General features: G+C 35.7%; 4 protein-coding genes across 5 annotated transcripts in view; 1 reads left to right on the forward strand and 3 right to left on the reverse strand.

The window, feature by feature from the left end:
• LOC116771194 (Golgi-specific brefeldin A-resistance guanine nucleotide exchange factor 1) overlaps positions 1-27,100 on the forward strand; it is a 91,364-nt gene that overhangs the window by 28,770 nt on the left and 35,494 nt on the right. The gene's annotated exons all lie outside the window — the stretch shown is intronic.
• LOC116771199 (trypsin alpha-3-like) lies at positions 5,289-6,695 on the reverse strand. The gene is made up of 5 exons (XM_032662977.2): positions 6,504-6,695; positions 6,155-6,422; positions 5,974-6,060; positions 5,675-5,850; positions 5,289-5,584 (listed from the first exon to the last, which is right to left on the reverse strand). The coding sequence occupies exons 1-5, from the start codon at positions 6,693-6,695 to the stop codon at positions 5,480-5,482; spliced, it is 828 nt and encodes a 275-aa protein (XP_032518868.2). The 3' UTR covers positions 5,289-5,479.
• On the reverse strand, positions 12,393-13,636 carry LOC116771195 (trypsin alpha-3-like). The gene is made up of 5 exons (XM_032662972.2): positions 13,442-13,636; positions 13,091-13,358; positions 12,920-13,009; positions 12,620-12,795; positions 12,393-12,544 (listed from the first exon to the last, which is right to left on the reverse strand). The coding sequence occupies exons 1-5, from the start codon at positions 13,634-13,636 to the stop codon at positions 12,440-12,442; spliced, it is 834 nt and encodes a 277-aa protein (XP_032518863.2). The 3' UTR covers positions 12,393-12,439.
• LOC133319279 (collagenase-like) lies at positions 24,896-26,151 on the reverse strand. Its single transcript, XM_061523199.1, has 5 exons — positions 25,960-26,151; positions 25,619-25,886; positions 25,435-25,524; positions 25,179-25,354; positions 24,896-25,072 (listed from the first exon to the last, which is right to left on the reverse strand). The coding sequence occupies exons 1-5, from the start codon at positions 26,149-26,151 to the stop codon at positions 24,971-24,973; spliced, it is 828 nt and encodes a 275-aa protein (XP_061379183.1). The 3' UTR covers positions 24,896-24,970.

The raw sequence follows: 27,100 nt of genomic DNA on the forward strand, positions 1-27,100 counted from the left end.
CAACTTTGGACTTCGGCTGCCCACGGGGCTTGTTTGGTTTGTCTAAATTTCTAGAACGAAACCGTTGGAACCGAAAACGCACTGTCTCCTTTTACGATTTCTGCAGCTCTGTTGCCACGACGGGACTTGTACTCGTAAATAACGCGATATTTTAAGTTTTTCATTTTGTAAACTTAGTGAAGCAAAGGAAAATGAACGATGAGAGAACGTAATGGATAAGGGTTTAAAAAAAATGCATGACCAAATAGCTATATAAATTTTAAATTCAAAGTATTAACCAAGGAGGAAATATTTGAGATCACAGTGAAAAGTACGACAAAACGCGAGTTTCATGTCAGGACCTAATAAATAAAGCTGAGTTGTCTTATAAAAAAAATCTTCGTTTTCTAGTCTTCTTAGTTGCTTTTTTGTTGGATGGTTCAATTTATGACTGGCACAATAAAGCACTAGAGCTTAAGAAGAGGTGACATGTTGTGAGCATAAATTAGAATGCTGAGGGAAATATCCGGTTTTTATGCGTCCTATAATACAATTATTGCTATAAGAAATAAAATTTTCCTAACATTATTAAATTACTTGCAACTAAAGCGCTTTTAATTTTTATAGTACATTGACTATTTCTTTATGTCATCGTAAAAAATGGGTACAACGTCATCAAGCAATACAAATTATTAATATCAATCTTAAGTACATATGTATATACATCTTATATTCCCTTGTTTACTTGGTAACATCGTTGTATAGATAAAATATCATATAACAAGTGACGCCGCTGACTCCGCGGAACGAACACCAAGCCGTGTGAATCAGAAGATTCCTGATACCACACCAGCTATGGAATGGCATTGCTATCCTAACATCGGGGCAGTCATGTAGTCTTAGGTATAGGTTATAAGTTTTAATATGTAATTTTTATTATTATATACATATAAGTATGTTTCGTAGTTTTCCTGGAACCTCCGGTTGCTAACTTATATAATTAGTGCTATACTCGTATTGTCGTTTGTCTCTTACTTGGTACTATAGATCGTAGCTATATAGGATGTTTAAAAATAAAGTTTATAGTCCAGGATCCGTGATTCATTTTTGGACTTGATTAGTATCGAGCGGATTTTCCGCGGGTATGGTACTCGCGGAAATGTTGACGAGACGCCCAATAATTTCCTGTACGAAAACTCTCGATTGTTGTAGGTAACAGGGGTAGGAGTTATAAAATATGTAGATTTGATGATTGTCAAATATTTATTACTGACTGGATTTTTTTTAAATCTTAAGATAATGATCTAAATAATTTGAAAATATATTTGTCCTCCAAAATATATGGCCTGTTCAGTGAGTCCCCTTTTTCGAAGTTGTATCAATAACGAGATCATAAAAAAATATTGCTAACCAGTTGATTTTTATTTTGTTACTTATATTCATATATATTATTTAAAAGTCATATTGTCTTACAACTTGCATTGTACGTTATCTCAGTCCTACGCGCAGAAATTGTTATTATCACAAGACCAAAAGGATTACAAAAGTATTACATAATACGTTAGTGTTTTTTCTGCCCAAATTAAGCAATGACTTACAAGAAAACCGGTATGTATCACTAGTCCAATAGGAATTGTTATTTTAATTTTAATAACTTTATTTTTTAGTAAGCTACGTACAAAAATATGTTTTAAATCTTGATGAATGAATCATAGTCTTCACAACCATTATCTCATCTTCATACATATATTTCCTTGTACCCATTCCTGATATCTGACTATGTAATAGTATGAAAAAAATTACTAAATTATAATGAATAATCAATAAATAAATTACTTAATTAATAATAAATCATTGGGATACCTTGTATATCAGATGATAGTTTTTCAAAAGATGGACTTTAAGGACCATCAAACCAAAAATTTCATATTTGCTATCAATTATTGTTAATCCATAATTTAGTTTAGTTTATTTTCTGTGTGCCAGGTGCCTAAGAAACTAAACATCTACTGTTATCACATTACTAATTAATGTGTATTTATTAAGTAACTAAACGACTTGGCTATATGTTTCAATACACGTTCAATATTACAACAGGAAAATGTTGAAATACTTGCAAACATTTCTTAAACGTATGAAGTCATGCCAGCTTCGAATGGTGCTATAAATTTTCTGTACAGTCGTTTCATCATTGAAAATTCTTCTGAAGAAGAAAAATGTCTATGATAATAAATAAATTATTTTTGTTTCTTTCAGGTAAGTTCGATGTTATTGTGACGACCAAGTAGGAAGGAAGAGAAAGGTAGGTAGACGTATTTGATATGATTCATGATACTTCTGAAAGATTACAAGAAATTTCTTAATTTGTAAAGCTCCATTTTAAATTAAACTCTTCAGAGGTTTGTGGTAATTTTTTTTTTGTGCAGGCGTTACTAAATATATTTATTACTTATTATTGACTTTTACAGAAATATAAAAAGGATTTATATTCTTATAGTAAGATTGAAATGGGATTGAATACTAATTAATAAAAAAATAAAGAAATATATTTATAGGTCTTTCTTCAAAATAAGGATTTTTTAATGTAAAGTTCAACAATAAAGGAATATCTTGAACTCTTAAAATAGCACAACGCATACACATAAACTTGAATTTTTCTTTTATGTGAAAGGTGGCAAACGGGCAGACGGCCTACTTTATGGGCAGTAGTGACCGTCGCCCATGCACATCCGCAATATAAATGTTGCGGATGCGTTGCCAACCTTGATTGTTAAGGAAAAGGGAGGGGTTGGGATAAGGAGTGGGAATAGGGAAAGGGCAACCGGCTCTCTCACTCATCGGACGATACGCATTCACTGAAGGCTACTTCACGTCTATCTTCTGTGAGAGGGTGATACTTCCCCGTCGATTCGGCCCATGTTCTGAACTGTAGTGACTTGACCATAGCTAGGCTCTACCACCACCAATTTTAAAACTTAATAGTATTTTGGACCAAAGGTTTTTCCTGAAGTGCTCATCATTTCAATATACAACTGGAACGGCCTTTTTTTTTTTTGATGACGCAGGGAAACCCCGGATCTGTCAGCAACAGGGCACACCAGCGACTGGCCGGTCCTGGCAAAGACCGGACTTACTCCCTCGGAGAAAGGGGGCGATCCCGGCAATTAGGATCGCGCCGACGACGCCGGGCTTTCACAGGGGCCGGGTTACCAGCCCGACCCCAGCCCGGAGTGCAGGGGCGCTATTGGAGGCGTTGCAAAGATCGCCTCCGGCGCACCCCCCTCCGTCGTCTGCGGAGGGAGGGTGCACCAGCCGCATCCTCCCTTTCCCGCTCAGATGCCTCCTTCGTGGACATGACCGTCTCACAGAAGGAGGACACCGCCAGCCAGGACCTGTCACTCTCGAGCATCTTCTCCGCGATACTCGAAAGCGACAAGTCCACTCCGCCGAGAGCCGCCACAAGGTCTTGGCGCTGCGCAGCCCACCTCGGGCACACCTCGAGGGTGTGCTGGGCCGAGTCCACCGCAGCGCCGCACTCATGACAGCCTCTTCCCGGCTCTCTCCTGGCCGTCCGACACAAGTAATCACCAAAGCACCCGTGCCCGGTGAAGACCTGCGTCAGACGGAAAGTGAGGGGTTTGCGTTTCCGCCTCATCCAACGCTCTAGGACCGGACGGAGAGCAGCCGTTGTACGTTTACCGTACGGCTGCCCCGCCAGGTCCTCCTCCCACTCCCGCATAAGACGTGACTCCCCCTGCCGGCGAACCGCCCGGATCTCTTCTGATAAAGGGTTCTCTCCGAGAGCCCTCCTACCCGAGACGTAGGAGAACACCTCGGCGAGAACCGACGCCACAAAATCCCAAGGCGGATCGCCGGCAAGAGTCGTCGCTGCGGCCCAGGAGACCGTACGGTACCCCCTAACCACCCTCACCGCGGGTGCCCTTTGCGCCGAGCGCAGTAAGGCCTTGACCCCGCGGCTCATCGGGCGATCAGCCCAAACGGGAGCACCGTACGTGGCTATACTCCGACAGACCCCAGAGTATAGCCGCCTGCAAGCTGCGCTGGGTCCTCCGAGGTTCGGGAGGAATTTCCCCAGCGCACCTGCCATCCTCATGACCTTCGGCTCCAACTCCCTGAAATGGGGCACGAAGGTCCACCCTCCGTCAAGGGTGAGCCCCAGGTATTTCATGGTCGGGCTCACCCTGACCCTCCCTCCTCCTATGAGGAGGGTGGCACCCGGCGGAGGTCCTTTCCGCCCAGTCCCGCGGAAGAGGAGGGCTTGGGTTTTGTCGATTCTGACCCGAAGCCCCAACCTCTCTATGCGGCCGATCACGAGGTCAGTTCCGACCTCGACCAGCCGCGCCGCCTCCTTGTAGCTCCGTCCCCGGGATAAGACGAGGGTGTCATCTGCATAGCAAATGACACCCAACTGGAACGGCCTATATCAGCCGCGGCTAGACCATCGACAGTCGTTTAGACAGTTAGAAGATTACGACGTGACAGTTTCATGTTGAAAACTTTGTGTTAGTTTTACGTTGCATGTAGTTTTTATAATCTATAAGCTTTTTATAGTCAATAATATGGAGTCTTTTTTTATATCATTCGGTCTTATCATCTTTTTAAATACTATATGCGTCACATCCTATGACAAATCTCATTAAAAATTAAGTTTTTTAGATAAGACAATAAAAGATTGGGCTACGACGACATTATCGGTAACAGGTAGATGAATGTAGCAAACTTGTTTATCATTTGCGCATCAGTCTAAGACGTCATATTACCCGGCTTTAACATTCATCGAGGTATGAGTTATGATACCCCGGGTGCAAAATAAAGAACAATAAGCGACGTTAAAGTGGAAGAGCAAAAGCTTCCCAATACACATTTTTAAATACATTTACCAAAATAGAGCACTTATTATTTTGATATTAAAATGATATCATTAATTAATAATTCCAGTTTCGTTTTAAGAAAAAAATTGTTTGTTATATAAGCGTGTTTAAACTTTTTTTTTTTTTTGTTTTTATTAGCAAAATCGATTTAAGTCTTCGTTAGTGTTCGTGTTTGTTCAAAGTTGACGAATTTCAATGCAAGTAATTTCTAGATTATTCCAGGGCCTTACAAAAGCCCTTTTCTCCTTTTCATTGTAAGATAAACAACCTTCGAAGAATTTTTTCTATTTCGTCAAATCTTCTTTCATAATGAAATAATAATTTTAAAGTTATTATTAATAATTTTACACATTTTCAACTTTGAATTGTGTAGCTCTTTTATTTTTTATAATATCAGGGATGAAAAAAAAAACAAAATTTTGTTTTCAACATTACGTGTACTAAATCTTGTTTTTTTATGTAAATGAATGATTATTACAAATCTTCAACAAATATGATTAAAAATACTTTGACTTTAACTTATCGGGACGAAATATCATTTGAGCTTAAATTTATTTTATATAAATCTGGTAAATTTTTATAAAATGATATTATATTAGAACCATTTTTTACATATTATTGCGGATCCAAGAATTGAAAGATGATACTCTCGCGAAAGCAGCTGGATGTCCTCGAGCGCATCCACTTCTGTGACCGAATGATGTCACTCCAATCTATAAGACGTGTGTTAACATTAAATTCAAATAAGAGAGTCGAATAAAACTTGACAATTATTAAATAATTCTTTGTTATTGAAGACTTACCAGTACATTTCCAATGGCGAGGGGACCACCAGAGTCACCTCCACAAGTGCTCCTACCATTGACAGTAGTGATACAAAGTGTTGAACTAATGATAATACTGCCAAACGTGTTTCTGCATACTTCGTTGGTGATCACTTGCAAGCTGACGTGTCTTAGATTACTAGAGACGCCGGAAGCTGAAGATTGACAAATATTATTAAAAAATGGCCTATAATTTTTTATCCGAATATTGTCATAAAGAACAAAAGAAAATGATTGTAATGCAGTGTTTAGTTGGAAAAAATTATAATTAAACTTACAGTCACTGGTACGACCAAATCCAACAGCTGTTGCCCAAGCTCCCACATATTGGTTGGAACCACTGGCCAGGCCGATGGGTCTAATGTCTGTTATAGTAAGGCAAAATAAATAATGTTTATACGCTCTAATAAATACGGCTTCATGATATGGAATCGAAATATAATCATAAGAAACACTTACTATTGGAAGATACGCTGCTAATAATAATCACAGCTATGTCATTAGCAACAGTGTTCACGTTGAAATTAGGGTGGACACGTACATTGCTAGTGTTAATACGAACGCCTCCAGAGTACAGAGTTACAGAGCCGAGAACAACGGTAAGTTGTCGGGCTTGAACCCTCCCGGTTGTCCAGCAGTGAGCGGCCGTAACTAGTCTGTTGTTGCTGATGAGGGTAGAACCACACACTGATTGCCTGCCATCTTGCAGAGTGATGAGTAAACCGCCCTGAATTGACACAATAATACATGTTAAGTTTCGACTATAAATGCACACTTATAAATTAAGCACATTCATAAAATTTCTTACAAAATAAGGGAATTGTCCGAGGGAGGCGGCGTTTCCTCCTACGATTCTGTTCCCATCGAAGTCAGCAGCTTCTTCGGCCTGTTTGATACGAGCAGCTTCAAAAACACCAATGGTGTTGTGGTAGTCATTGTTGATGGGCTCGTAGGCTGAAATAGCCACGGCTAGACCGACGACAACCAGGAGGAGTTTCATATTGAAGACTTAATAAGATAGATTAATGCGAAATCCTTTATATAGTCAATAATATCTAATCATCTTCTTTATAATTAATTCTTATATAAGTTATTTGTTGCCTTGTAAGTTGTAAGCCTTGCCTTTAATTTTATTCGAAGATAATATTGGAACAATGGATGTGATAAGATTACGTTACTGACGGCCCATCGAAATAATTTCGTTAAACGAAATCGTTACAGATAAGTAAATACAGAACGGTTTGACTTTATATGCTTTCTACAACATGAGCGGTTTTTTTACATCACCAGTACAGAGCTCATAGGTATAAGGGGCCATCCATAAAATACGTTACACGAATTTTAGGACTTTAGAATCCCTCAACCAGCCCTTATCACAGGTTGTCACATTTTATACCCTCTCCCTTCTGAAGTGACGTCAGGCATTTTTCTAAATTGAAGTATGTATTTAAAAATAATCGAGAAACAACAGCTATTTTAATTTTTACTTATTTTTCTAATAAAATCAACATAAAGTCTAACATTTCATAAAACCGGGAAATAAATGACTAGTTACGAAATAATAGACTATAGCGAGATGCTTGATTATTAATAAACATAGATTAAGTTCGTAATCTTTTTTAAATATTCAATTCACATCCAAATTTTGTGTTTTAATATTTTAAATTGTAATATGTGACGTCACAAAACTATTGACCCCCCCTACGCCCCTTGTCACAAGATGTTACACGTCGGTAATACCCTCCCTCTCCATTAACGTACGTACTTTATGTATGTATGTCCCCTGATGATATATATCGTTTAACACTTTTTTCGACAATTTTCTTCGTACTTTTTCTGAACGCAAGTGAATAAATTCTAACTATCACATTAGTAATGTTGTTAAGGAATAATAAATAATTATAGACGTGAGTTCTTTGCTGGTGTTGTGAAATTAAATAAATTTAATACAAATACATGCTACAATGTTTTTTTTTACCGAGGAACATGGTTTTGGGAGACGGTATTCATCAGTTTGTGGTATCTATCTAGATATACACATGTTTAGTGCCATCATAATATAAAACCCACACCAGTAACGTTAATAAAGTAGTCTTATATCAACATTCGGGCGTTTCATTTCCCTCGTCCTTATATGGCGACCCTGCCAGGATCCATATAAGGACGAGGGAAATGAAACGCCCGAATGTTGATATAAGACTACTTTATTAACGTTACTGGTGTGGGTTTTATATTATGATGGCACTAAACATGTGTATATCTAGATAGATACCACAAGTTTACTCCACCATACCAGTTCTCGCTTCGGTGCTCCATTCATGTTACATACTCAGTCTTTCTTCTATTCCAGTTCTCTATATCAAACTGATGACTAACTTGTTTTTATAGTTTTGTCATTAATTCATACTGATATAATACTTAAATTATCTGTTTAGAATTTTGGACATCTAATCTTTGTTATTTGCACTGCTTATATATATGTTCGTATATGGTGAGGACATCATTACTTTGCTTGCTATTTAATTTTATTAATGACTGCCTAATATTCGACTACCAAAGTTCAAAATTTTTCCTACAATTTTCTTGTTTGAAATGATGTTTGACGAATTTCCCTCAATTATCTCAGTGTCAAATTCTTTTCCTATCTTGTATTATTCTTTATTAAATATGAGGCACTCAATTATGTTTTAAGAATCTATTATTCGGAATCTAAAGTAACAAAGTTACACAAACAACAATACGGAGGAGGTTCATTTTGAAGACTTAAACATGTAAGTGCTATAGGCTTTTTATAGACAATTATATCTAATCTCACCCAACTTATCTATTGCTAGTAACATTAGCCGTTTGAAAATTAATATGATAAGATTATGTTAGTAACGGTTGTAACGGTAGTGTTCCGTTTAACGAAGCGGTGGTAGATAAGCGAATGTTTCGGGTTTTGTTGTTATGCAATACATAGTATTTGAACTAATAGTTTACAAAAATCGACGTTTTTAAGTTGTGATTTGTGTTTTTATTATATGTTTATGCTTTTCATTGAATTCACTTCATTCGATTATAGGTTTTTGTGCATCTATATCTGGTGAGGGTCAGTCAGTCAGTCAAGTATTAGGTTAAATAATTAATTTTAATTGGTACGACAGATTTTTTTTCTTTGGTGAAAATATAGACTACTATTGGTAACGTTCTGTTGTAAATAGGTTTGGTAACATAGTATTCTATATTTTTATTGTGTTTTTTTTTAAACGCCTAAAATGATGCATATAAATGATCTGCATGTAATCCTAAAGAGTGGATGAGAAATATGATCAGTAGGTTTCCTTAAACGCATTTTTTTGGACCCGTATCCAACTTCCTATTGATATTATAAATGTGAAAGTTTGCGAGAATGTAAGGTTGTATGTTTGTCATTCTTTCACGCAAAAAAGGCTCAACCGATTTGGTTGAAATTAGGTATGTAGATAGGTAATACCCTGGATTAACATATAGGCTACTTTATATCCCGCTCAACACGGGCGAAACCGTATAAGGAACGATATTTGTTTTACAATGTCGGAAAAAATAAGTTTTTTTGAGCTTTTAACGAAAACGCTGTGTAAACCCTTTAAGATATAATAAAATATGTATGGTGAAATTGTGTATCTTATATAGCTCTACATAAAAGTCCGCGTTACCATATGTCATCTCTTAAGAGTGACATACTATATCCATTTTAATACTTTAACAAAGGGGCAATTATAAAGCGCTAACTTAACCAACCCGTGTTCCTCATGCACCCGTATGTCAAAGGGGCGGGTATCGCCAAAGCATTCGTCGCCACCCACCCGACAAGTATTAACCCACCAGATGGTCAGGTGGGCCCCGTCAGCCGCTCTGCGGCCGTCACCCGGCCACAGGACTCAACTATGAGGCGCGCGCGGAACACACGCCGCCGCCTCGAAGCCTGCAACTGATGGAGCGCTAACTTGGAAAACTGTTTTTCACAAATACTGTATTAATCCTTATCATTTTAAATGGGTTGGTTGGCATGATCATTTCATGAAGATTATTTTTTTCCTTTACATCAAGCAAATTAAATAAATTCTTTAAGAGATATAGCAAAATCAAAGTAACGCGCAAGAAAATTAATGTCCTGTCGCCGTGACTGGGCTGGCTCGCGCGGGAGGGGTAGGGGAACAAGTTGCTCATCCCTGAGTGCTCGACCCAAACACGGGCAGATACGTGACTCGTGAGAGTGGACGCCGTTGACGGTTGTCTCCGTAAAGTGAATTTTCAAGGTACAAGCAATTTTTTTTTAAAGTACTGTAGGCAATGTAATTTATGTAATATTTTGTTAGCGGGTTTTAATTAAGTTAGGAAATCCTTTGAATTGTTTTGTTTTTATTTTTAAAATAAATTTAACGTAGGTTCGTATTTGTTTTTCTGTTTGGTATTAATAATAATAAAATTAACTACTTACAATAAAACAACAAAAAAGTAATTTGTCTGTTATTAGTAGTTAATTGTAAGCATTTTTTTTGTTTTTATCTTCATTGAAAAGTTACACATAGGTAGGTAATCGTTCTGTTTTTGGTCATAATATACATCTATGTGGTAATAAATTCTTGTATTGTCGTAATTTTAATTGAATAGGCAATATTTTATTTTTTCGAAGTGTAGAAAAGTAGGTACTTACTAAAAATTGTGTCGCGAAAGCGTAAGTCTAATATTTCCCAAGGCTCTATTGATTACAATCTCCTAAAGCTGGAATTAAAATGCGCGTCGCAGTTATGTATCGTGATATCTACCCCATTATTCAAATAATCAGCTTATAAAATATTCCATCCCGACCCTGAAACTGCACGGGTGTAAGCATGAAGTGCAGTTCGTATTCAGTGGCTGTAGTGGCAGAGAACCCTGATGACCACGCGGACGGAGTCGCGTGCAAAAGCTAGATTTATATATTATTCTCGATAGATTTTACTTTTATATGAAAAAAAAAACCGCTTCTTAAGTTTTTGTTAAAAATAATTTCATTTTATTAAGTTTGCTATTGAGCTTGAAAATTCACAAATACAGATTAAACGTCTAAAGATTAATAAAAGATTGTCCTTCTGCAATATAAACATTTTGTAAATAGCTAATGTGTAGTTTTGCTATAGATTTTTTTGCAGGCAACCGTTTTAATATTAGCCCCCTATACGAGAACATTCCTTATAGAGATATGTTAAACTTTTTAAAAGTTGATAAAACTGCGTAGATCTCATTGGTAAAGGCTGTTTTTTTTATTCCCCTGAAAATTTATTTAATGTGTCCGAATCAAGCGGTGTAAAAAAACCCAAACTCTTTTATTTTTAAGTTGAATAGGTTTATGGTACATTTTTTGGACAATAGAAAGCTGTTTTAGCTATTATTGCCTTCTAAGCTTTTAAATTGCACTTATTAACTTTTGTAGTAGATATTGGATTATTTATTTTACAGTATTTTATGATAATGTATTGTACAATTACCCTAAATAGGTATGATATAATATATAGTTTTTAAGTGGTAAACTCAAGAGATACTATTTTACGTACGTAGGTACGTTTAAATAGCTCAACATCACATCTAACCTAATATATAATAATGACCTCATTTTTATGATATTTGTTCTTTATTCTAAATTTTTTATTATTATAAAAATTATATTATTTTTAAAAATTCTTTATTATCTAAATCCCCTAGATTTTTTCTATTGGGGATGCTTAAAAGACAAAGTTTATTCCAAACCTATCAAAACACAAGAAGAACTGCGGCTACAAGTAAATAAAGCGGGTCGGGAAATTTCGCAAATAAGTTTGAGGCGTCTCAGAAGCTCATTTGCTGTAATAAAGAATGCTCGTATTGTGTTAACAATCTCTTATGATCATTCCTTTTAACAATATTATTGTTTTATTCCGCACTTAGTACTGATAGGGCCCTAATGAGAAAAAAAATCAATGTCAAAGTTTTTGCCAAAAAACTCACCAGTGTTTCAGCATTCCTGAATCAGCATTAAGTAGGTCACTTTTTAAAATTATTTGCAAACTCGGTGTCATACAGTTTTTTTTCACACCAGCTAGTCAAATTTAGTGTTTGTCTTTTCACAGGGTCACGAGTCACAGTAAAACAATTTATTTTTTTTAAATTAAATATTAAAATAATAATTCTAATATTTGGATAGGCTATTCAAGATGTCAGAATAATATTAAAATTACAATTCGAAGCTATTAAAGGCAAAAATAGTAGAAAATCCGACATACGGTAGCGATTTTTGAAAAAGTGCGAATATCTCGAAAACCCTGATATTTTTACTGAGGTCAAATTGTGATTTTCTGTTAGATCTCGAGCTCATCTAAATCCTGTGTCACTGGGACGTGGTCATTTTGGGACACCCTGTATATAAACACAAAGCTCGGCCTTATTGCATAATATATATAGAAACACTGACTGAATAAATAATTTTAATGGTAACTACAAGTAAAAACCTGAAATATAATATATATTTTGTCTCCTTAGAAAACAATTATGTTAGAGTTTTTTACAAACTGTATCCAAAAGGAAAATCATTCGAATTTCATTTTTTTAAACTTCATTTCTAAGTAGTATGAAATTAAGATTTAACAGTACTAAAACTATTTTTTTTTAATTCGGTGGACCCTTCGTTTTAATAAATGAAATACAATAATTTATTTGAAGTATATTCTGTATTAAATCAAGTTTCTTTAAGTCATGCTAAGGTTTTTACATATTGCCCCGGATCCAAGAATAGAAGGATGTGATTCTTCCAAAAGCAGCGGGATGTCCTCGAGTACATCCACTACGATGGCCAAATGATGTCACTCCAATCTGTCAAAACAATTGTATAAATAATATGGACGATGATAAGTTGAATTTTTTATATTATTTTATTGTAGTACTCACCAATGTGTTTCCTACGGCAAGAGGACCTCCAGAGTCACCTTGACACGTGCTACGTCCATTAGGAGTAGCGACACAAATTGTGGAATCGATTATAATCCGGCCATAGGTACGTCTGCAAACCGCATTGGTGATAACTTGCAAGTTGACGTGTCTAAGATTGGGAGAGGCGCCAGACGCTGAGGAATAACAAATATTAATTATTAAACAATGTTCTATAAATCTACTTTTCCTATTATTGTCTTGAAGAATAGAAAAAAAATATATAATCATTAAGTGTGATAAAGTTATAATTAAACTTACAGTCACTGGTACGACCAAAACCAATAGCTGTTGCCCAAGCTCCCACATATAGGTTAGAACCACTGGCAAGGCCGATGGGTCTTATGTTGTCTGTAATAAATAAGAAATAAATTTACTGTATACTCTTTCAGTCACTTTGTTTATATAATATGGAAGTATATAAATTCTTACCATTTAAGGAAATGCTGTTGAAAATAATAACGGCTATGTCATTGGCTACAGTGTTCGCATTGTAGTTCGGGTGGACACGAACATTACTAGTGGTTACACGGGTACCGCCAGAAAACAGAGTTGTAGAACCAAGAACTATTGTGAATAGACGGGCATTAACTCTACCAGTTCTCCAGCAGTGAGCTGCCGTTATTGACCTGGTGTTACTGATAAGACTAGAACCACAGACCGATTGTCTGTTATCTTGTAATGTGATGAGTAAACCGCCCTGAAATGTCATATACGTAAATTATATTTTATACAAAAAATACTATTGTTAAAGTATAACAAGTAATTAACAAAACTAATTACCAAATAAGGGAATTGACCCAGAGAAGCAGCGTTTCCTCCTGTGATTCGGCTGCCGTCGAAGTCAGTAGACTCTTCAGCTTGTTTGATACGAGCAGCTTCATAGACACCTATTGTGTTGTGGTAGTCAATGTTGATGGGCTCGTAGGCCGAAACAGCCACGGCTAGACCGACGACAACCAGGAGGAAATAATGCATATTACGTTTTCAATAATGTAGCAAAATCAGTTTAATGCCCTGTGCTTTTATACTCATTAATATCTAATCATTGCATTTAATTCAATTTATTAGTTGATATTTCTTTAATATAAGCGTCACATCCGAGATTAAATTCACGATATTTTTGAATTTTTGAATTATTTTAAGGACCACTTTCATTATAACGGAGAAAAGTATCGACTACACTAGTTGCCAAAAAAGTCATCCGTAACTATGAGTAAATTCACGACGTTCGAATTCCGGTAATCATAAGATTAATGCTTCCATTATAGAAACGGCAATAGGGCATGTAACAAAGCAAAACTTTTATATATATTTAAATAGTTAGGAGTTTTTAATGGCTATCTTGTTCCAAAGTGCAAGTTACTTCATAAAAGAAATGAACATTGAGCCTAATTTATGTTTTAATAAGTTTGTGGAGATACTTTTAAGTCCTGAATACTTTTCATACCATCACTGCTCATTGAAGTCGTGACTTTTTCTTTGTTCTTATCTAGAATTGAGCGTAGTTGTCTCGCTTTTCTCCCTCTGGTGTGGTAAATCTCCAATCGGATTACAGCTGACTTTTCCTGGCCTTATTTTCCGACGAAAACGTCGCTTATTTTAAAATAATGTTAATGTAAATATAGGACAAACTGGAATTGGGTATCAAGTGATAAGTGAACTAATTAAGGTTAATAGATAAAATCATTTAGTTTAAGTATGCAATTGTAGGTTTTAATAACTTGTAACTATATTAACTACTAGTTATTTTTTACGACAATCATACGAGAATATATAAACAAATAAAAATAAATAAATGATAATTTCTACGTATTGTAATTAATTAAAAAATTATCTCCTATCAGCCCGTTTGATTGATCATTTTTACTATATAATAAAGCTTACTAAAAATGGTGTTTAAAATATATATCTGTGATTTCCGTGACATTATTCAAGGACTGACAACATCGACTTGTGACATGTAGATGAAAGTAAGATTTTCGAATACAACGCGTATTTTTATTATTTTATTACTGTATAATCTCGAGGTTTCGGTTCCTTTATAGCAATGGTTTCTAACCGGTGATCCGCGAGATTTAAAAAGTGCCCAGCGAACAATTTCAAAATTTGCGGGTGACACGGCCGCCGCCCGTCGACCTGCGCGCTGACCGCGGCGCAAGTCGTAGATCAAAGACTAATTCGCAACTCGTTTAGCATGAATGCTGGTCAAGTTAATGATTAAATCCAAGATGAAATCATTGAGCTTCGAAATGACAGAGAGTGTAAGGACGCCTTTGAATCTAACTCACTGGATAAGTTTTGATGTAAAAAAGCAATTTCTGACATCAAACTCGAGAAATGGCTTTACGGTATCTAATTGTAGTTTCCACTACTTATTTATGCGAACTGTTTTTCGCTTTATTTGTGATTAAAAACAAGGCTAGGAATCGTTTATAAGTAAATATTGATTTGCGAGTAGCTTTGAACAACAATATTAATCCCAGGATTTCAGTAAAAATGATTTTTTCTAAACTTTTATATCTTCTTTTAAATTTTAATAATGTTTTAATAACATATATATTTTTTGATACAAAATACATTGACATTTTTAATAAAGTTTATTTTCTAGTCGTTCACTTTACTTTTCTTGTATATCGTGGTGCCATGCGAACAACAAAGAATACCAAGTGGTCCCTGATCAGTAAAAGGTTGAGAACTACTGCTTTTAAGCAACCCTGATAACTGGCAGACGTTTAGTTATAAAGTAATAAAAAAAGCGCAGTATATGAAAAACTTAGTTTCATTTAAAAGACTATACGCTAAAACATAATGCGACATATAATTATAATTCAAAAAACTTTTATTTTTTTAATTAAAGTCCGTGAAATATGGTTAAAACAACTTCTCATAAAAAAGGTTTCACTACTCTTCAATGGTAACTTTAATAAAAATTCCCTGTGTTAGAGTCGACCGCAATCATTGTCACTCAGGCTGATTAGCCTTCAGAGTGAGAATGATGTGTGTGAGATCATGTGAGCCATCAATCGATTAAGATTCCTTTTTACTGATGTTGAATTATATCCAAATTGAGAGAACATGATTTGGGCTTCTGTTATAGTTGAATTCATCATAGTCAGTCAGTCGTGTGCAACATCGATAAAGAGATGTTGTAAATTACTTTGCATCATTTTATAAGGAAATCAAAATTAATAAATAAAGGATCCGGAAAGGCTCCCAAGTCTATTCTCAATGCTTAGTGCTTTATTTTTGCCCCTACCTATTCTTGCAGCTTTATATTATTTCTTTTCTCGAGCTGCCGGAGAACTTTTCTAAATTGCTGTTACAAATCCCATTTGATTTTTGAATAATTTCAAGTCTGAAGCTCCAAAGCAATGCTAGACATATGACAACCTCGTCTTGTATGATAGTTCGCAAAGATCAAAGAATCTTCCGATGGAAAGCTGATTAGTCTTCATATGCGTATTCATATATTATCTCTTCAATGCGTTGATATGAAGTATCAAACTTGATTAGTTTAGCAGGTACTCAGTGTCATTTAAGGTAACTCGTATTTTGCCGGGCAGGAGTCAGCAAAACTTCACATAAAATGTGGAAAGTGGTGCGACCTATGAATGTTTTCAATTTCCTTCTAAGATCATGGGAAATTATACTTGCAGTACCGTAACAACCCTGATGAAAAGTATTGTTTGACTTATTTGCCGTAGAAGAATCGTGGTTCATTATTAAATAAATCGCTGTATATAGATCAGAGACAAGAAAAGACTAACTGTTATTCCTTGCAAATTATTAATAATTTGTGGCGAATAATGCGGTTCGAAATAATTCTATGTAATTTTTCCACAATATGGAACAAAGTAAAATTTACGATAATAACCTAAATTTGGCATACAGATCTATAAAGTGAACAAATAGTTATTATTTAAGAAACAAATGTGAAACCTTCATATTTCTAAATTAAAGTTTAATTTAAATATTTGTATAGTAACCTCTAACAAAATATCAAATCAGCCTTTTTCTGGCTTGTCGTGTTAGTGAAACCAACTTGATTTTATTAATATATTAAGAACAGTGATTGTAAATAACGTATGTTAAGGTTAAAGCATTAATCACCACGCTGAGAGCGGATTGGCGATTTCAAGGTTATAAATTGAAACTATAAGTCCCGGAATCTTCGCGACGTTTTTATTCATCACCTGTCAGTATCTAAATATTCTTAGCAAGTATTATTCGGAAAAATTCATATTGGTACTTGATAGGTTTCGAACCCACATCCGCAAATTTACGAAGAAAGTAAATAAGGAGAAAGTATTTTTTTTTGTTATCTTTTAGTACAAAAATCAGTTCCTACCAATTAAATATAGCAAATAAATGCTTAGGGAGGCAGTAAAAGACATTTAAGGAAATTATGTTTCGCAGGAATTTTACGTAATCTGTATTTAAATGATTGCACTATCATTTTACTTATTAAATATTTTTCTATTCATTTATTTCCCGACCTGTATTAATAGCAATACTATTCGTCATTAATACATTTCTTATTAATTTAAAAACTTTAAATTAGTTTAAAGACCTTACAAATTACACGTTTATAGCTATCCGAACTAAGAAGTGGGAAATAATTTTTAATTACACAGAGTTTAGATTACAGTTGATACGATCGAAGAATCAATCATATATAATTAATTACCTCAAAATAAAATTATGATACAATAAAAAATTTTGTAAAAAATTTTTGTTAATTTAATTAGCAAAATTTCACAACAGGTGTAATGGCGTACCACTGTTTTTCTTTTGTTTACGCAAGATCATTGAGATAAGGCAAGGTTATTGGTTTAAATATTATTAGAGTTCCGGCAGCGTTATTGACAGATGTAGGTAATGAGTGTCAATTGTTGAGTTTGCGATCAGAGAGCCTAAAATTGATGTTTGATGCCTCAATATAGAAGCCTCAACTGCCTCTGATGGACAATTGAAATGGTCAAATTTCCTTTGAGGCTATACAAATCCTTTTGCAATTTGTAAAGTTTATTACCTTTGCCGTAGTTTTACATATACTTCTGGCTTAACATAACGAATTTAAAACAACTATCTCTCCATAGAAATTTTATACAGTATTATGATGTAATTTCTAATTAAACTAGTTTACATGGTTTTTATTCTTGAAACTAAAGTGTTTTTTTTTACAATTGAGATGCAGTGGGCTTAAAGAAAATATAAAAATGATCCAACAAATCCGTTTTGGAAAATTTTATTATTTATGATTGAAACAAAAAATATGTCGTTCAGTTGAGGCGCTGCTCACTGAAATCGTTAAAATTGATTTTGCTAATTTGTAAACTTCAGGAAAGATGGCAGTTAAATTATTTGTATGTAACTTTTGAATGTTTACATCAAACTATTACTCGGGTCACAGTTCATTATAGTGGGTACATGTTTTTAAAATTAACTCTAGTGAAGTTTCCCTAGATTGGCCAAAGAGCGACTCTGATTGGTCGTTAGTAACTTTAAATTTAGCATAGTCGACAATTTGTATGTTGTGGGTACATGTAGTCGAAACGATATCTTTAGTTTTACTGATTGTAGAAAATATTGGAAGTATCTTCTTAGAATTAATTGATGTTAGTTCTGGACAAGCCCAAATCTTTTAGTAGATTATAGAGAGATTAAGCTTGTCATACCCATCGCTGTGTACCGTTCAAATTTACGACGAACCTATAAGTTAGTGAGCTCTTAATACATATTAGTCTTGATTTTGGGGATGTTGGTTACCCAAGGTAACGCAAGTTCTTATAACAAAAGTTGGTTTAAAATTCTCGGATACAGAAATATGTCTGGTCTGGACGCCGATGCACAAATATCCTCTGGGATTTTATGTTGTTTCTCATAGTTATCCATCATTATAGTTCAATACGAAGCTGCTTTAATGAAAGAGTAAGGTTTTTATGTTTGAGTTCATAGCCCTAGTGGCTTCTCTCATAAAACCTATTGATCCCTCTTTTGTTGTTAATCCTTTTTGCGCTCTGGCTTCCGAAAGACTAACCCCTTCACGTAAGATTTCTAGAACCATGTCGTGCAGGCGCAAGTAATGACCACTGTCCAGGAGCACCTTACATCCCACCATCAAATACTTAGCAGTTTCAACTGCCTTCCCGCTAATATTTAGTTTTTTAGTAACTTTACCGAATTTTACCAAATTACTCTGATGTAGGAACCCTCCTAATGACCCCATTTGGAACGCATTGAGATGAAATTTCAGCAGTGCTGGCGACCATTCATGAGTTAAGGTGTTCCATTTTTTCTGTCCAGTTCCATTTTTTCCAGTCTTTCTGCGTTTCTAAACTCGTTACTTGGATGTTATAGTAACCATTCTTGTCTTGCTGAATAAAAGACTGTAATATATCCTTATCTTTGGCCTACCCACTTAGTTCTATTTATTGTTATGATAAATTTTAATTGATAATCTTAAAATAAACCCTTCAAGCGTTTTCAATCATAATGATAAATATAAGAATTAGTCATCTGATAAGGTAAAGTTACAAATGTGTCTGCGGTTCTTCAGCTTTTTCTCACACAGCATTCAAAGTGTTGCAACGATGTTAGCTTCTTCAATTTAATATTTTATAATTGCATTGGTGGCACCTATCGAAATTCTTGAAAATAATTAGATCGTCACATTTACAGAATATTCACAAATCGGCTTGTTTTAAATCTATTGCAAAATATCTGCTCAGTGTGCGACTGACCAAATATGGAACACATTTTGTTTCGTTTTATTTCACGATAGACGTCCATCGACTGTGTTCATTTTATCGAACGTTACGAATGGATGATCCCTTTCACCCTTACAGAAAACGATAGTTCACTTTATTTCGTGACTAAATTACTAGTTATCAATCAATTAATCATCAATATGGCAATACAAATATATTTATTTAAGATAATAATCTTATATAGATTCTAGAGAAAAGATTTGCAGTCATTATTCATCATAATCAGTCATTCATGTAACTAAACTTACTATAACTTTATTTTAAAATCGTATTGGACTATAATAATAAATACGTATGCCTAACAATAAAAATCCTAGAGGATATTTGTGCGTCGTTCACGAATTTTAAAGCACGTTGTGGAAAAACAATATCCACAAAGACCATGCCAACAAGGTCAATAAATATTACGAGCTCACTAACGAGCTCACTAACTCACTTGGAATAGATTCGTCTTGAATTTGTACGCGGTTGAACTGAGAAAGACAGGTATAACCTACTAAAAGGCTTGGGCTTGTCCATAATTAATATCAGTTTATTCTTGGAACGTACTTCGAAGGAGCCCTAGTAGGTTAGTTCAAATTTGGGTAGGTAGAGAGAGGAGTTTGCACTGTGAAGGTAAATGCTTAACGCGCGTTAGATAGGGACCGCTTAAACTTACACCTGGGTCAAAAGTGCCAGGCACTGTTGAAGCTCGTATCCAAATTTCGTCTCTGTTTCTTTCGTCTGAAGTTTCTTCCGTGTCTTATCTACAACTAGAAAGATTTCCGCTAAATAAACATGTTCATATGTGTATACAACATACGCTACATAAACAGTTTCTAATACCCTACTATTACTCCAAATTTTAATATGGATTTTGTTGCTAAAGATTTTTCAAATTTCTGCTATATTTCTTTTGGTCAAATCCCATGACAAATAGACTTAAGTACCCTGAGACTTCAATACTGTTAAGTATCTTTAGACATAGTTATTATCAATAAGGTTCATGGGGATTGTAATTTAAAAAGACCTGTTTTCGGCCCCTGCTAGTTTCTAAGATGACAATTATTTATGATTTGTTGTCTCTTGGTCAAACGTTCTTTGACCTTTTAAGTAGACATTCAACTTCGACTCCAGTTTCTCATCTTAAGCTTTCCTCACAGATATATAATACGAGATAATTAAAACATTTTTAGATCAGATTAAGTAATTCATAAGTGGAAAGTCTGCTTAATTGCTATTTTCAATAAGCAGGAAGTAATCTCTTTTACATTACATATTTTTATCGTTGCTTCGACATGGTTTGAAGTCTAGACCTAAACCAAATGAAACTTAATTTCTGCTTAGTATACAGTATATAGTAGATTTCTATATGTTCGAAGGTTTGCACATTCTAATTCTTTTCGTGTCAATGGAAATACATAATATCAAATATATTCTCGTGTATTCATCTAACTGAGGTTTCGGATTTTACTAAGTTTTTTTTATTATTACAACAACAACGTAATCCCGACTTTTCGATTGTTTTTGCAGCAACCGTGATCACGGCCCGTCATTTTTTTCTTATTGGGTATTGACAGATAAATTGAATGTATTTCTGAATGTGGCTTACGCTCCCTTTTGGTGCCTTAAGTTATTATATAAAAAAAATATGGCAATAAAGAACTACAGAATTGCATGCTTGTAAGTATTTTCTATTAAATTGTACTTTTATATAATTTAAAATAAATTGCAATTTCATCAAAAGTACTGACAAAACATATTAAGTGCTTTTTTTATTCTTTTAAAATATTTTCCATCTACGAGAAACAAAATGACCTATTAGCGGGAATGCAGATTTAACACATATAAAATTAATTTGATAAACGTAAAGAAAATAGTGTCGTTCCGAAACAAAATTTTTAGTCCAAACATAACTCTCAGCCCTTTGCCTTAACAGATTTTTTATTTTTATATTTAAATGTCGTCTTTTTTTTGTTTATACATGAAGACCGTTAAGAGCTTTGAGTTTAAAAAATATTGACTTTCTTTAGGAAGTTTAGGACAATATAAAGTCAAAATTCCAAATTATGCTGCATGTGAACGTCCAATTTTATCATCATCGTCATCATCAGCCTATACTGGTCCACTGCTGGACATAGGCCTCTCCAATTGCACGCCACTGAGATCTATTTTCGGCTACTCGCATCCAGCTCCTGCCAGCCATCTTGCGCAAATCGTCACTCCACCTTGCCTGAAGACGTCCTACACTACGCTTGCCGAGACGCGGTCTCCACTCAAGAACTCGTTTACCCCAACGGTTGTCGGTTCTGCGGCTAATATGGCCAGCCCACTGCCACCTCAGCTTCCTAATCCGGTGGGCTATGTCGATGACCTTGGTTCTCGGCCGAATCACTTCATTTCTGATGCGATCCCTCAGAGAAACTCCGAGCATAGCCCTTTCTATAGCTCGCTGAGCGACTTTGAGTTGGTGAACTAGCCGTACCGTTAGTGTCCACGTTTCGGCTCCGTAAGTCATTACGGGTAGGACGCAATGATTGAAGACTTTCGTCTTTAGGTATTGTTGGATCGACTCGGCGTAACTTCCCAAACGCTGCCCAACCCTGCTGAATTCTTCTACTCACCTCGTCCTCGAAATTGTTTCTACCCAACTGCAGTACTTGCCTGGCATCTGGCGCAACTCGAGGTGGAACTTGGGAAGATTAGGTGGCACATACTAGCGTTAGGTGAAGTCCGAAGATCGGGGGAGGACACCCTAACCCTTGAATCGGGCCACCTAATGTACTTTCGCCAGGGAGACCAGCAATCCCAAGGTGGCATGGGGTTTTTGGTAAATAAGTCCCTATTCGATAGCGTTGTGGAAATGTCTAGTGTATCGAACAGGGTAGCGTACCTCATACTAAAGCTCACCGAGAGGTACAGCCTCAAGGTGGTGCAAGTGTACGCTCCGACCTCGACACACTCGGATGGTGAAGTGGAAGAAATATTCGATGATATATCGAAGGCCCTCCACTACACTACTAAGACTCAATACAACGTTGTTATGGGAGACTTTAACGCTAAAGTGGGAGTACGGACTTGCAACGTATCGGTAGTAGGATCCCATGGATTTGGAAATAGGAATCATAGGGGGCAAATGCTCGTTAAGTTCCTGGAACGAGAGGGTCTCTTCTTGATGAACTCGTTCTTCAAGAAACAGCCCCAAAGGAAGTGGACGTGGCAAAGCCCCGATACTATGACAAAAAATGAGATCGATTTCATCATGACGGGCAAGAAACACATATTTAGAGACGTCTCCGTGATCAACAGGTTTAATACCTGGTACGAGGCTCTCTGAATATCAACTTTAAGGCTGAACGTGTCCGTCTGATGAAATCCAGGCTCCGACCTACCCTGCTCCATTCCATAATAAGATCCGAAAGTTCCAGTCAAATCTGGAGAACCGATTCGCTGCCGTGGAAACCACAACGGACGTAAACCAAAACCTCGGGAATGTGGTTCGAATCCTCAGGGAAGAGAGTACGAGTTTCAGTACAACGCAGCGTGGAGGCAGGAAGTCTAAACTTTCTGAGGAGACTCTAGGGCTAATGAAGGAACGACGTGAAATCCCACCCGTCACTTTGTCGGCAAGGCGGATTCTAAACCAAAAGATCCGTAGACACGTACGACACGATCTCCGGTGCTCTAATACTCTTTCGATTGAGAGAGCAATCGAGCAGAACCGGGGGTCAAAAGTGTTCGTACAATCTCTTGGAAGAAGCCACCTGACGAAGTTGACTACAGCAAGTGAAGAAGTCGTTCCTTCAATGCCGGCAGTCCTTTCAGAAGTGGAAGACTTCTATAGCCGGCTCTACGTATCGCAGACATCTCGGCCTGATCCCGTGTATGAGGATCCTAGAGCCACTTTAACACGCCACTTTTCCGAAGACCTGCCAGAAGTCAGTATTGGCGAAATCGAGATCGCTCTTGGGCAGCTTAAAAATGGAAAAGCCCCTGGAGAGGACGGCATAACAACAGAATTGTTGAATGCGGGAGCTAAACCCGTACTGAGGGAGCTCCAAAAGCTGTTCAATTCTGTCCTCTTCGAAGGGAGAACTCCGGAGGCGTGGAGTAGGAGTGTGGTCATCCTGTTCTTCAAAAAGGGAGACAAATCCCTACTGTAGAACTATCGACCCACTTCCCTGCTAAGCCACGTATATAAGCTGTTTTCAAGAGAGATCACAAATCGTCTTGCGCGAAGACTCGACGAATTCCAACCACCGGAACAGGCTGGGTTTCGGAGCGGATACGGCACCATAGACCACATTCACACGGTGCGGCAGATTATACAGAAGACCGAAGAGTATAATCAGCCCCTTTGTCTAGCATTCGTGGACTATGAGAAAGCTTTTGACTCGATTGAAACTTGGTCTGTTCTGGAGTCCCTGCAACGTTGCCAAGTTGATTGGCGGTATATCCAAGTGATAAGATGTCTCTACGAAGCCGCCACCATGTCCGTCAAAGTACAGAATCAGCAAACAAGTCCCATACCCTTGCATGTATAGAGATGTATAGAGTTGAAGTCGTTTATCATGTGTTAGTCGTTTTTAGGGAAATTTATGGAAAAAAATGACAAACCAAAGTATACTAATTGAAAAGTACTTTATAATATCCAAATATTATTTCTTTTGATGGCTTTGATGTAATAGTAGTTATTAGTATACTAATTTCATAATAAGAAGCCGAAGTAAACACAAACATATCATTTTAGAAAGAAAAGTTAGAAAATCTTAATACTTCTTTCAAGATATTGCTACGTATATATCGTATTTTAACCTTAAATCTACATGTATATGTTTGTTTTCGACCATTTAAGTACTCAGTACGGAAATATAATGAAATAATAAGAAAAAAAAAAATCTCGTAAATCGAACAAATGTTCATTGAGCTTTTTATTAATGGATGCTATGAGTTCAATAAGAGGTTTGTTATTAATTTGTCGTAATCGTTTGTTTTTTGTATGTATGCGAGTCTATGCGTGGTATCATAGCTTTCGATTTTTTCGCGTGAAATCCAGTTTCCCTGCGGTAGTTCTTATCTATGTTTGTTTAATATTGGCTAGTGTAAAAGGAACGGATTAATTATAAGGCATTTTTGGCGTATATTTACAAGATCAGTAAAGTCGTTAAATGAAATAAATACGTCGGTTTTTTATATAATACCAAAAAAAATTGGTTAAAATATTATTAATTTTTTTTATCGCTTTGAAAGCAATAAATATGGTAAATTTGTTTGTCAATCAAAGGTCAAACGAGTTATGCTGAATGTGAACGTCTGATTTTATGATAATGATTTTTTTTCTTATTAGATATAATATCATTTCCCACAAGTAGGTGCATAACCAAGTCATAAAATTTCACTTGGATATGATAATTTATTGACGTTTCTAAAGTTATAGATCAAAATTTAAAAAAGGAATTTTAGGACAGTATCAAAAGAAGTTAAGTTCTGAATTCAGTTTTTATTCACATTCCAAACAATCAACCAAAATATAATTGCAAGGCACCTCCATGTTAACGGTTTAGATGGATCGGATCCATGAGTTGAAGGATGTGACTCTAGCGAAACCGGCGGGGTGTCCGCGAGTGCATCCATCACGATGACCGAAAGATGTGACTCCAATCTGTAACAAGTAGAAAAATATTATTTAGAGACAATGGAATAATCGTAATGAGTAAAAAAAAACCTAACTGTTAAAGACTCAATAAAAAAGTTTTCAAAACTCATACCAATGTGTTGCTAATAGCCAGGGGACCGCCAGAGTCTCCTCCGCAGGTACTGCGTCCGTTGGGAGTAGCGACACAGATGTTGGAAGCTATTATGGTGCTTCCATAAGTACGTCTGCATACGTCATTGGTGATAACTTGCAAGTTCACATGCCTGAGGCTAGTAGATACACCAGAGTCTGAAAAATATTAAAGTTTGTTGTATTTATTTTCTATATAAATATTAAAATTTAAGTTTTAAGAACGTGACTAAACTTACTGTCAGCGTAACGGCCGAAACCTGAAGCAGTAGCCCATGAGCCGACATATAGATTGCTACCACTTGCTAGACCAATATTCCTGATGTTATCTGGAATAAAATAAAACACGTAAATATCATATATATATATATATATATATATACTCTTTTACATAAGTGTTTTACATGCGATTAAATTACTCACTGGAGTAACTAACGGAGTTGATGATGATGACGGCAATGTCATTGGCAAGAGTCCACATGTTGTAATTTGGGTGCGGACGGACATTGTTGCTGTTGATACGAGTACCACCAGAATAAAGATTGACTGAGTCAAGGACAACTGTCACTTGACGAGCTGAGGCGCCGCCGGTAACCCAGCAGTGAGCTGCCGTAACTAATCTAGAGTTGCTGATGAGAGAAGCACCGCAAACCGATTGTCTTCCGTCTTGCAATCTGATAAGAAGGCCTGCCTGAAGTATAATAAGAAGGTAAGGAATGTTTCATTTGTATAACAATGTAAAAAATATGGGAATTGATACTTACTTGGTATGGGAATTGTCCAAGTGATGCAATATTTCCTCCTGTGATCCTATTGCCATCAAAGTCAGCAGCTTCTTCAGCCTGTTTGATACGAGCAGCTTCGTAAACACCAATGGTGTTGTGGTAGTCATTGTTTATGGGCTCGTAGGCTGAAACAGCCACGGCTAGACCGACGACAACCAGGAGGAGTTTCATTGTCACAGAATGTGGCGACCTACTATGACTGAAACTGCAGTGTTCAAATTTATAAAGGGACGAATATCTAATCAATGAAGATGATTCCGTTGATTAGATAATAATTTTAATTTATGACTTAAGTTTTAAACATTAAAAACATTTAAATAATTAATGCCGACTCATACTACAATTAAATTGTTTTAACGCATTTCTTAGAAGCATTTACTTATTCACTTTATACAGTATTGTTTTATAGATTTCTAGTTTATATAACGAGTCATTGAAATGTGATGCTGAAAGATACATTTAAAACTATTATGTTACTAAGAAAATATACATATTTTTATGTCTAATAAAAATAAATTGGACTTATGGTTCTATTTTTATATTGTATTCAGTGCAAAACCAGTAAAGTCCTGTAAATATTTAAGTTAAATAATGAAAAATTAAAGATACCCGTTAAAAATTTACTTTGGAGATACGTTCACAATTTTATTTGTGAATATATATACATATTTAAAAAGTATATTCTTATAAGTTTTAGGTTACAACATGAACTTTAAACTGAAACAATGAAGAAACGTATTGCGATTTGTAATATGAAATAACGTAACAAAAGTATAGGCACGCCCCCTAATTACGAAATAAGGGAAGGAAATGTATTTAAAAAAAAGATTAATCAGTGACGATCGAGAGCAGTAATTTATTAGCTTTTAACATAGTCGAATATTATACAGTGACAACTTTAAGATATTTAAAATTCTCAAAAAAAAAAGACCGTCGAAAACAGCTTAAATTTTAATTTACCCAAATCAAATGGATATCTCTTCGTATTCAAAAAGAATTTTTTTTTTACTTTTTCTATTACGCAAAAAATAACTTATCATAAATTATCAGACAGCATTTAATAAAATCCTTAGTTAAAAAATTTTAGAAAGAATTTTCTTATAAGGCAGAGCCAAACCAC

This window comes from Danaus plexippus, chromosome 17, assembly GCF_018135715.1.
Source record: "Danaus plexippus chromosome 17, MEX_DaPlex, whole genome shotgun sequence".
Taxonomy (NCBI): Eukaryota; Metazoa; Arthropoda; class Insecta; order Lepidoptera; family Nymphalidae; genus Danaus; species Danaus plexippus.

What these genes read in the sequence shown, in the direction of transcription:
- LOC116771199 (XM_032662977.2), bottom strand. Translation starts at nt 6,695, where the DNA reads ATGAAACTCCTCCTGGTTGTCGTCGGTCTAGCCGTGGCTATTTCAGCC. An exon ending in TCGGACAATTCCCTTATTTT is followed by an intron (nt 6,423 to 6,503) that starts GTAAGAAATTTT and finishes GTGTCAATTCAG; the next exon opens with GGCGGTTTACTCATCACTCT. An exon ending in TCGCCATTGGAAATGTACTG is followed by an intron (nt 5,585 to 5,674) that starts GTAAGTCTTCAA and finishes CACGTCTTATAG; the next exon opens with ATTGGAGTGACATCATTCGG.
- LOC116771195 (XM_032662972.2), bottom strand. Translation starts at nt 13,636, where the DNA reads ATGCATTATTTCCTCCTGGTTGTCGTCGGTCTAGCCGTGGCTGTTTCG. An exon ending in TGGGTCAATTCCCTTATTTG is followed by an intron (nt 13,359 to 13,441) that starts GTAATTAGTTTT and finishes ATGACATTTCAG; the next exon opens with GGCGGTTTACTCATCACATT. An exon ending in TTGCCGTAGGAAACACATTG is followed by an intron (nt 12,545 to 12,619) that starts GTGAGTACTACA and finishes TTGTTTTGACAG; the next exon opens with ATTGGAGTGACATCATTTGG.
- LOC133319279 (XM_061523199.1), bottom strand. Translation starts at nt 26,151, where the DNA reads ATGAAACTCCTCCTGGTTGTCGTCGGTCTAGCCGTGGCTGTTTCAGCC. An exon ending in TTTCGGCCGTTACGCTGACA is followed by an intron (nt 25,355 to 25,434) that starts GTAAGTTTAGTC and finishes AATATTTTTCAG; the next exon opens with ACTCTGGTGTATCTACTAGC. An exon ending in TGGCTATTAGCAACACATTG is followed by an intron (nt 25,073 to 25,178) that starts GTATGAGTTTTG and finishes TACTTGTTACAG; the next exon opens with ATTGGAGTCACATCTTTCGG.